The sequence below is a fragment of the Toxorhynchites rutilus genome, chromosome 3 (genome assembly GCF_029784135.1).
Source record: "Toxorhynchites rutilus septentrionalis strain SRP chromosome 3, ASM2978413v1, whole genome shotgun sequence".
Taxonomy (NCBI): Eukaryota; Metazoa; Arthropoda; class Insecta; order Diptera; family Culicidae; genus Toxorhynchites; species Toxorhynchites rutilus.
The window spans coordinates 176,499,271-176,510,378 of NC_073746.1; the positions used below are offsets into that span (position 1 = coordinate 176,499,271).

The window sequence follows — 11,108 nt, forward strand, 5'->3', positions numbered from 1 at the left end:
GCTTCTGTAGGCACTCCTTAAGGTAAACCTGCCCGTTTACCGTGCCGGTCATCACGAAAGGGGCGCTCCGCTTTCCGCAAGAGCAGATCGCTTGCCACACCATATACTTTTTGGTAAACTTGGATAGTTTCTGCTTGCGAATCTCCTCCGGAACGCTGAATTTGTCCTCTGCGGAGAAGAACAACAGGCCCGGCAGCTGACGAAAGTCCACTTCGACGTAGGTTTCGTCGTCCATTACCAGGCAATGCGGCTTCGTCAGCATTTCGGTGTACAGCTTCCGGGCTCGCGTCTTCCCCACCATGTTTTGCCTTTCGTCGCGGTTAGGAGCCTTCTGAACCTTGTATGTACGCAGGCCCTCCCGCTGCTTGGTCCGCTGGACGAATGAACTTGACAAATTCTGCTTATTGGCGACATCCCGGACCGAACTTCTCGGATCACGTCTAAACTGCTTAACTACGCGCTTGTGATCTTTTTCACTGACGGAGCATACATTTTTGCCGTTCTTCACCTTCCGGTCGATGGTTAGGTTCTCGAAGTATCGTTTTAGTACTCTGCTGACCGTGGATTGGACGATTCCCAGCATCTTACCGATGTCCCGATGTGACAACTCCGGATTCTCGAAATGAGTGTACAAGATTAATTCACGACGCTCTTTTTCGTTCGACGACATCTTTCCGAATTTACGAAAAATTGACAGTGAAGCAAGGCCAACGTGATCTATACACTCTTATCTGATTATAAAACCAAAGCTGAAGATATAATTCCTAAAAATTAAATTTCTACAGCGTTATTTCCGTGATACAATTTGATGAGACACACCCTTTATTTAGGTTTTGACGTAGGACTACGTCTTTCATTTCTATACCGAGGTGTAAAATCAAAGTTTCGAAAACGAAAGCGTAACTCAGTGACCGAGATTTCGAGCGTTAATAGTTCCTAAACAACTGAACGAAATGGTATGATAAACACTTCATTCGAAAGATAAAATGTCTACGCATTATATACTTGCTACTTTTTTATCCAAAAACTTGTTTCAATAGCCTTAAAATTGCTTTCAAAACAGGTTATTGAAATCACCAACCGGCATATAAGCTGCACCGATAGCTATCACTCGCTCGATGCTATCGAATTCAGCAAAATTCTTATAGCCATAGGGCCTATTCTGTATAGAAATCGAATCGAGGATTCGATACAATCACTATCACTATCACATCGAGCAAAATCTCGTATTTTATAAATCGAGATAATCTCGTACCGACCTCGAATTTCATGTTTTGCGATTGCATATATTTTGGGTGTTTCCGAAATGTTTGTCCAAGTAAAATATCAGGGACGCAAACCAAAACAAAATTATTCTCTGAGGGTATGCGACAAGCAAACCAAACAGCTCGAAAAATTCTGAAAGCCGCACCGATAGCTATCACTCGCTCGATGCTATCGGATATAAAAAAAGGGCTAACAAGTGAAATTCTTGTCGCCTCGATTTCAATCATAGGGCCCATAACAGTAAAATAGAGCTAACGAGCAAAATTCTTATCGACTCGATTCCTGTAATAGGGCCCAAAATGTGTAAAGAATTAAGTTGACCAAGATTTCAGAATTCGATAAAAAACAAGAAAATACTTTCTAAGAATCATTTTATTTCAATCAAATGAATAATATAAACATTTAAGCCTTGTTAGCAGCCGCTTTCTGCTCGTATTTCTGCATGCGGGCTTCGATTTCGGGTCGGAAATGGCGGATAAGCCCTGAAAAAAGAAAGTGTTCTAACAAACACAAATCATCAACATCACCATAGTCTTACCTTGTACTGGCCAAGCAGCACCATCACCTAGGGCACAAATAGTGTGGCCTTCAATCTGCTTCGAAATTTCCCACAACATATCGATTTCATCTGGTCGGGCATTACCGTCCACAAAGCGATGCATGACTTTATACATCCATGAAATGCCTTCCCGGCACGGTGTGCATTGGCCACAACTTTCATGTTTGTAGAAGTCAATCAAACGAGAGATAGCTTTTATAACATCGGTCGATTTATCCATCACAATCACAGCGGCCGTTCCAAGCGAAGTCTGAGCCTGAACTAAACCATCGAAGTCCATCAGAACGTCATCACAGACATGCTTCGGAATAATAGGTGTGGATGATCCACCAGGAATAATACCTAGCAGATTATCCCAACCTCCACGGACTCCTCCAGCATGACGTTCGATGAGTTCCTTCAGCGGAATAGACATTTCTTCCTCAACGGTGCATGGAGTGTTAACATGACCGGATATATTGAAAAGTTTCGTCCCGGAATTACGAGTGCGTCCGAAGCTGGCAAACCAGGCTCCGCCACGACGACAAATAGTTGGAGCAACAGCTACCGTTTCCACGTTGGAAACCGTTGTTGGACATCCGAAAACACCAATATCAGCTGGGAATGGAGGCTTCAGGCGTGGTTTACCTTGCTTTCCCTCCAGAGACTCGATCAAAGCAGTTTCCTCACCGCAAATATAGGCTCCAGCACCACGATGCATAAATACGTCAAAGTCATAGCCCGAGTTGCAAGCATTCTTACCAATCAAACCAGCTTGATACGCCTCCGCAATTGCTAGCTGCATGTTCGAGGCTTCATTGTAAAACTCTCCCCGAATATAGATGTAAGCGGCACGGGCACCCATCGCACAGCCAGCAATCAAACAGCCCTCGATCAGTTTATGTGGGTCATGACGCATAATTTCCCGGTCCTTGCATGTTCCAGGTTCGCCCTCATCCGCGTTCACCACTAAATACTTCGGTCGTCCATCCGACGGCTTATTCATGAAAGACCATTTCATACCGGTGGGGAAACCAGCACCTCCACGTCCACGCAAACCCGAAGTTTTCGTCTCATCTAAAAAAAAGTATTTTTTCCACTTTAATTTGCAGTTCTTAATACAAAATAATTTAAAGCCAAATTAAATTAGGAAAACATATAAACTAATGATCAGAACAGACAACTTTTGGGAATTCTTTTCCCTGTCTTCGCGATAGGAACATACAACGATCCAACACATCTAATAATAAGCAACCATAACTCTAGCACTTACTTATAATCCATTCGGTTCCTTTCAGCAGGATCTCTTTGGTCTTGTACCAGTCACCCCGTTTTAGGGCTCCTTTCAAGCGCCAGTCGTGCCTTCCATAGAGATTAGTGAAGATTCTATCCTGATCTGCGAGAGGACCGAACTTGGTTTTTGTTTGTGGTGGTGGCGCCGAAGCTTGAGCGGACTGTTGGCGAGTCTGTTGTTTCGAAACTAGTATCGTCACCGACGGATTGCTATTTCTCAGAACGGGAACCAGAGTGCCTTTGTTTTGAAATGAGAGAATTGGACGAAAAATTACATAATTAAATTATAAGTCGAAAATATACAGTTCAGGCGTCGTTGATATAGCTCACCTATTTGCTTCCGTGGGAGCGAATTCAAACGCACCAAAGCATTTGCCATAATGCTGACAAATTTACTTTTACCCACAGAAATGCGTTTTATTGTAAAAATATTGTTTTGGAGCACTCGTCAACAATTTTTCACGATTTTGCAACTTGAGCAAAATCACAAGGGATGACAATTTTGCTGTCAACAGAGATAGGGTTTGCAGAAGTTGGAGTTTTACAATTGTATGCACCAAGGTAAATAGAAGTACAGAGATTCGCCTCTTATTCGACATCTAGCTAATTGGACAGACCTGTAATAAGACACGAATAATTGGACATTTCCGCTTATAACTAGATATTTTTGTAAACATACTTGTGCAAGTTTCTACAACAAGATAATGTTTTAGATTTGAATGTCCTGTTTTTATTTGTTTTTCACATTGGGCCTGATCACGAACGTCACTTCACGGTGAAAACGAACTGAATTGCATACAACCTTATTACGGCTGTCACCGTGTGTGTAGAATCCGGAAGAGTTCATCCGTCGTGACAACTTTGATAAACTCGGTATTATTATGAATACCACGTTAGTATCATGTCACGGAGAAAAACAGGTATTTTTGTCACTTGTGTTTTAGATGGTGAAAGTATGTCACGCGGAATGGAGTAAGTTTAGTTTCGTATTTATTTAGCTTTTTTGCTAACATTTTGAATCTTGTCTTGTTTAGGAAAGAAAAGACAAATAAACAGCAATTTACCCGCTTGGTGGCATTTTTAGACGAAATCCTGACGTATCCAGAGGATGTAAATTTGTTTATTTGGACTCGGACGATCATTATGGTTGATTATGTATAATATTAATTTGTTGATATTTTGAGTATTGAATAATAACCATTTTTCCAACATTGTAGAGCAGGTATTTGTAATTTAAACATTCGCACGATAGTTATAAAGAATAAGACCATTATTTTTTTACTTTTCACGTAATAAATATGTTCAAAAATGTTGTTTTGAAGACATGCTTTGAATAAAAGAATATTAAAAAAGTTATAATAGATTCAAGAACCAAATGAACTGCAATGTTTAATGTTTCTTAAAAACAAACTGAACTGAACTGATAATAAGCTTCAAACAAGAAAAAAATCATTGCAAAGCATTCTCAAGATACTGTTTTGAAATTCTTTTTTCATAATTTAGAAATCCGTCTAAAGAAAATCTGCACCACTTTCTGCTCTTAGAAAATTCCTTGAAATCCATCAGATGTTTTATATGAAGGTTACGTTCCTGACCGATGCTGTTGACCAGTTTCTTTTTAAATAATTATATGAAACCTCGTGTCTCATATATCAAATTACAAGAGAATAGGAAGGATAAAGGGATTGAAATTCGGAATCCCATATGGGAGTAGCTCAGAATGTACTGATCGTGAGGTGGATAAATTCGGGTTTTCTATGAGCTAAAGAAGGCATTATTATACAACAAAATTGTAGAAATGGTTCTCACAAAATGATTCTAGCATTGACCTATATTAAATGCTTCTCACAATTCAAACCAGAAAGAGATGTTCATTATTATACATAAAAGTCATGTCTTATCTCAAGAGTAATATATAGAAAGAGAAAATGAAATTACATTCCCATATGTTCAACAACTCAACAAGTCAAATTATTCCTATGTAGGATTGTTGACCAATCTTGAAAGTGGGTCCGCAATATTGCCTGTTCCTTTGCGGTATTTCACAATGAATGAGAAGGATTGAAGGCGCAAACGTTGGTTGGAAAATTGCCTCAAAAGACTTGTGATCTGACTCCAGTTCAAACACGCGGCCAATGAGGTATATTGAAAATCTCTCCACTGCCCAGACTAAAGCTAGCGCTTCCTTTTCAGTCTGGCAGTATCGACGCTCCGACTGTCAAGGTTTTACTGGCATATGCGATTGGGCGAGGTTCATGGTCGTTTGTTCCTTTAAATTGTAATAAAACAGCCCCTAATGCTAACAGAGAAACGTCAGTTATCACTCTAGTACGAAGTGTGTTATCAAAAAACTAAAGATATTCAGCGTTTGATATCATTTGTTTCAATTTCATGTTTTCTCCTGTTCCGTGTCCCAATAAAACTTGACACCTGAATGCGTGAGCTCACGAAGAGATGTTGCGACTGTAGCAAGATGAGGGAGGAATCTGCCAACCTATGTAACAAGGCCTAAAAAACTGCGGACCTCCTCCGGAGTCGACGGAGCTATAAAATTTTGTAGAGCTTCAACCTTGCTTTCCGATAGTTGTACTCCTTCTGGTGCGATTATGTGTACCCCAAGAATTCGAGCTTCGATACTTCAAAAATACACTTCGATTGGTTCAAAAGTACTCCTCTATCATTCAGGTTGCTTAACAGAGCCACACCGTGTTCCTCTTCGGAACTACCGAAGATCAATTCACTGCATTTTTACTGCATGGACTTAAAATCTGTTCCATTATGCGTTGGAATATTTCAGGCGCAACCCCCACTCCGTACATTAAACGTTTTGTACCGAAATAACCCCATGTGGGTAATAAAAGTTGAGATGTAACTACTATCTACATCCAGCTCTATTCGGTGAGAGGCCTCTTCTATGTCCAAACGGCTGAAAATTTTCGCAGAAGCGAGTCATGGTAGAAACTCTTCAATGGTAGGCATTATATGTCGTTCTCGCAAAATCGCCGTATTCACTCGGCGCATATCCACGCATAAACGTGAGTCCCCATTGTTCTTGATCACCGTGACCAATGGAGAAACCCATTGACAACCACTTTCGACAGGTTCTATTATATCGTTAGCCAATAGCTACCTGAGTTTCTCTTCTATCTGGGTCATCAGCGCAATTGGAGGACGACGAGGGTGCTGACACACTGGTGTAATTGATTTATCAATTGTAATTTGAACTACCACTCCTTTGATTTTAGGGAAAGGATGACTTTCCTTCGGATCAATCGGGCTAACATAAGTGCTAGGTAAACCGATGTGCAATACGCCTAATTTAGTTGCAGTTAAACGACGCAGTAAACACTGCTGGCTACCCTGTAAACATAGAAGGATGCTTGGCATTCGATAGTTTTTCCTGTATCTTCGAGTGACACCGTTGTATTTAATTTTCCCAGCACAGTTAATGGCATAGTTGGACTACCATAAGGAAGAAATATCTCAGCACGCTCAGTCGATTGATTCCATACATTAATTCCATTTGCTTTCAGGTACCGCCATGATCTTTCATCAACAATATTCTTCTTGCACCCTGAATCAATCATCATTTGTGTCATCACACCTCCAAGCTTGAGCCACTCGAAGTCGTCGCCATCACTAATACTGAATATAAAATTTCGGGTATCGGTTGTATTTTCTCTATTAGCAATTTCGTGTACACGTTCGATTTTTGGTCGCCTATTCTGTGGGAATGACTGTTCTGATTTCCGTTTCAGTGAGCCCGTATGACATTTATTGCATTCTTTGGTCTTAGCTGGACACATTGGATAATGGGCAGTATGATTTACTTTACCGCAGCGAAAACACTCTCACCGCACAGAATGTTGGATTTTGTTGATATCGCTCACTGAACTGGTGTAACTACTACCATTTGTAGACATAGTTATTGGTGGAAGATTCATGCTCAGAGTTTGATATCCGACTCCCCGGTCGCCGCTACAATGTACTCAAAATGCCGTCTATATTTGAGCCATTCACTGCGGATGATATTCCGCGGTAGTTGCTTAAATTTGAACTGCGGTATCTCCCACTATTCCATTGCCGTAAAGTGTCACACTAAAACGTACTCCTGTCATGTGTCTCTGATCGTTATCTGCTTGATTAACCTTGAATCGCTTTTACTGCTTTTTTTGTTTTTTTGGCTACCTAAAAGTAGCATAAAAGAATCGTTTGTTTCTCCGCCCCTCACCAAGTAGCCTACCACTATTAGGGTGCTCATACACTGTTTGACCGAAGCCAAATATTTGACTCTTTTTGACAGATAAAATTTGGTCAACGTGTACTGATCAAATATATTCTACACAAAACACGACAAGCAAATATTCAATTATTGGATGCCTAAAATATTTTTTCAGTCTATTCTTCGAACCTGTCGGTACATGGTTAGGTTACCTTGGATATTTCAGTTGATTTTTTTCCATGTTCGGTGTTTGATATTGTTTACTACTGTTTAAAATTGAAGAGTGGCAAACAAAATAGTGTTTGTACAAATATCAAATCAAACCTTATCTGTCAAAAAATATAAAATATTTGACCTCCGGGCAAACAGTGTACGGCCACCTTTAGTGGTAATTTTCCTTAGCCCAACGGCCTACCACTTTTGTGATAATCGATATCTATTCCGCCCTTTGGCCTTCCACCTTTGTGGTAATATTTATCTAACCAGTATAGCTGCTACTGCTACTAATATGACCACCTGCTTGAAAGTCCATCTTAGTCAAGATTTGTCGATGCATGTCGTTGGTTATCAGTGAAAGTTCTTTAAATATAGTGCCAACCCAGCAAACATTAAATCGCATAACAAGCGTATATATAACCTCATATGCCCTAAAATTTGGTTGGCATATGCGCCTAACTGGCATATGCATGCAAAAGTGGAGGCCATATACATACATGGCAAATGCTTACCGAATTTGTTTGGATGAATATGCAATTTTGACCGGCTATAAAAGCGACTTTTGCCATACTCATATACGATTTATTACAGACATAGAAAAAAAAACAAATGGCGCAAAATATTTTCGTGAAATGTTTATTATTGCCTCACGAATCGCCATTTTTATATATGAGTATTTATGTTTGTAGAAATAATAATTGTTTGATTGACTTGTGTTGGGCGTGGAATATGAATGTTTAAAATGGCACAGATTAATGTTTGGTGAAAACTGCTCCGATGTGGGTTCGAACTCCGGTCGTTTGGATTATCATCCACCAGCTATCTCGCGCGGCTATCTGAAATTTAATTCAACAGCGGTTGAAACTTTCGAGTGCATCAGAATTTCATTGACATTTCAATATAATGTAATATGTTCTTTATTAGGATCTAATATTATTTATTTTTTAATGATTTTCTTCAGCATGCAACACGATTTACTACAGTACTGAATCGATTTAAATTATACGCTTATACGACACACAAACTGCATCAGCGTAATATATGCATATGATGCGGATTAAATATATTTTACGACAATGTACATCATAAAATTAATGTTTGTTATACCGAATTGCGACTTAATTTGATAATGGTATATAAAATCGAGTTTTTGCATTTTATGCGATTTCAAATATACACGACACATACTTTGATTGATATTATATGCGATTATGATTTATTCGGATTTCTTGTAAGACTTGGCACGTGCAAAATTATACGATTTAATGTTTGCTGGGAACCTCAGTTTCATTTTGCTACTGAGTCGAACAATATTTTTCACAACAGAATGCATCTTTAGAATATGCGAGAAGCAAGCATAGTATAGAGCAGAATCAAAACAGAAGAGAAATATACTACCGTTCTACGCATAGTTGTCCCATGTTCCAAAATCAGCAACTGAGAAAAACGCAATCAAAGTTTTCTAGCACATTTGTCTACCAGAAGCTTTAAGCATCTCAATTTAGCAATACACTGAGTTTTTTTATAAGCAGTAAACTATTGTTTATTGAAATCTGAATAGATCCCCTCACTTGAAACAATCAATCTTGGTTACGGGCTTAAAAATTCATGGTGAGCCAGTTATGCCTAGAATATCACCATGGGACAATTGAACTTGATGTTGTTTTTTTGAAATATTGGGAACAAACAATAAGTTTTTTTGTGTTTTTTTTTTCGAAGGATTGTGCACAAAAACATCGTTTTATGAAGAAGGGAGTGATCTGCAACACCTTTGCAGAATATAAATCTCATTGTTATTAAGCATTCGCCAATTATTTGTTTGCGATTTATTTCGTTCTTCCAAACCAGAAATGAGTGCATTAGTGCAAGTGCAAGTAACATGGGACAACTAAGCGTAGAACGGCAGTATAGAAATATGAAATAGGCAATACGTTGTTGGTTTTCTTACCGTGGAGGATGTACGAATTGTTGATTTTATGCGTTTTCGAGTAAATAACTGTAGTGGGAGTTTGAGAATAATGCCGCAATGCATACTGAGTGCGTTACGTGTATTCGCGTTGACTGCATTGAGCTTCGTATTACGGAATGGGGGAGTAGGCATGACAACATGGGTTTACAGAAGAAATGAACACACTTTAAAAATAAAAATTATGAATGAAAATTATTCTTCCCAAATCAAATTAGTACTCTATGTAAATTAAATTACTTTTGCTTGCAAGTAGTAAAAAAATACCATACAAAAATTGTGTCCAAAGATAATTTTATATTATGATGGTAAGTTTTGGTGAGAAAATCTGAAAATTCATAGAAAATAGTTTAAATTAGGGTCATAACAACGCACTTCTAGTAGATAAATAACGCCAAGAAAAAAATTTCATACAAATTTTAGCAATTTAAAACTGCCTTACGACCGACTAATCTGATAGAGAATAGTTGGCCTAATTCAAACTAATGTCGTATCCAGATGTCGACACCATTCCGCCATCAACGCGAATTGTTCAGAGCCCGAGTATTTTTGTCGCGATAACAAGAATAAATCATGAATCAACCATCTACAGCTGCGTCTACAAAACAGAGCAAATTCATTGGTCCTTTTCAGGGCCATTAAAACTTCCGACTAAAGTAAAGTGACCAGATGGTCAGAGGTCTAACGCGGGACACAAAAAAACAAAACGTTATGTGAACAAAAACCATAGTTTAGCGAGTCTAAACTGATCAGTATTATTTCTTTCTGAGTATCGGTATTCAGTTATGATTTTTCGGTGGTTTAGATTTTTTTACGCCCGTAAATCACTCGCTCAATCAGAGCATTTACGCCTGGCAAGTACGATTCAAATTCTACAATTTACGTCGATTAACGGGGAGATATATAGTACGAAGTGCTTGCCGGAGTTGGGAAGGTGATGTGGTCTTTATGCCGAACCTGCGATCAGCCCATTATAGACGACCACCAAAGCCTCGAAAAAGTAAAATAACACGCCGATATACATATTTTCATCGGCCATGGTTCAGGTTCCTACCAACTTCCGTAAGACCGTCCAGCGCTTCATTTAGAATACTTCATCAAACAACTCTGCCTCTTCCTGTCGAGTATACACTAGTTCTTCCGGATTATTTAAAATATTAAACCCTGATCGAGCTACGGGACCAAAGATGAACTTTTCGTCTGACTCTCGTTGGTCCCTGCAGATGCATAGGGGACTTTCATAAAAATCATTTTCCAATTTTGTTGCTGTCGCTTCCAGTTGACACTCTCTAAACAAAAAGCACAATGTCGGTGCGATGAAACCAGCTCAACGTATTAATCTTTGGATGCTTTAGAAGCGCTCTTTAACAGTCTGCCAAATAAAAGTTTTTTTTGAGGTTCATCCATTTAAGAAAATCAACATGATCATATTGTGATATTGAAATATATTGGTATCGCGGGACATTTTCGTTTATTTTGCCAAATAGCGCGTAACGCGAGACTTCTGGTCAGTTTAGACCAAAGAGTTATTTTAGAAATTTGCATGCGTTCTAAAAATCTATTTCAAATTTATTTTTGACTAAAGCAAGCTTCTGTGAAGTGTGTGC

At 39.0% G+C, this 11,108-nt stretch overlaps 1 protein-coding gene across 1 annotated transcript; it reads right to left on the bottom strand.

The window, feature by feature from the left end:
- Nucleotides 1–1,620: 1,620 nt before the first annotated feature.
- On the bottom strand, nt 1,621–3,612 carry LOC129776446 (NADH dehydrogenase [ubiquinone] flavoprotein 1, mitochondrial). The gene is made up of 4 exons (XM_055782100.1): nt 3,428–3,612; nt 3,078–3,335; nt 1,805–2,881; nt 1,621–1,748 (listed from the first exon to the last, which is right to left on the bottom strand). The coding sequence occupies exons 1-4, from the start codon at nt 3,474–3,476 to the stop codon at nt 1,669–1,671; spliced, it is 1,464 nt and encodes a 487-aa protein (XP_055638075.1). The 5' UTR covers nt 3,477–3,612; the 3' UTR covers nt 1,621–1,668.
- Between the last annotated feature and the right edge of the window lie 7,496 nt (nt 3,613–11,108).

Excerpts from the sequence above, each read along its gene's own strand:
- LOC129776446 (XM_055782100.1), bottom strand. The coding sequence starts at position 3,476 with ATGGCAAATGCTTTGGTGCGTTTGAATTCGCTCCCACGGAAGCAAATA. Across the intron at positions 3,336-3,427 it reads GCTCCCACGGAAGCAAATAG|GCACTCTGGTTCCCGTTCTG; the intron begins GTGAGCTATATC and ends TTCAAAACAAAG. Across the intron at positions 2,882-3,077 it reads AGGAACCGAATGGATTATAA|ATGAGACGAAAACTTCGGGT; the intron begins GTAAGTGCTAGA and ends ACTTTTTTTTAG.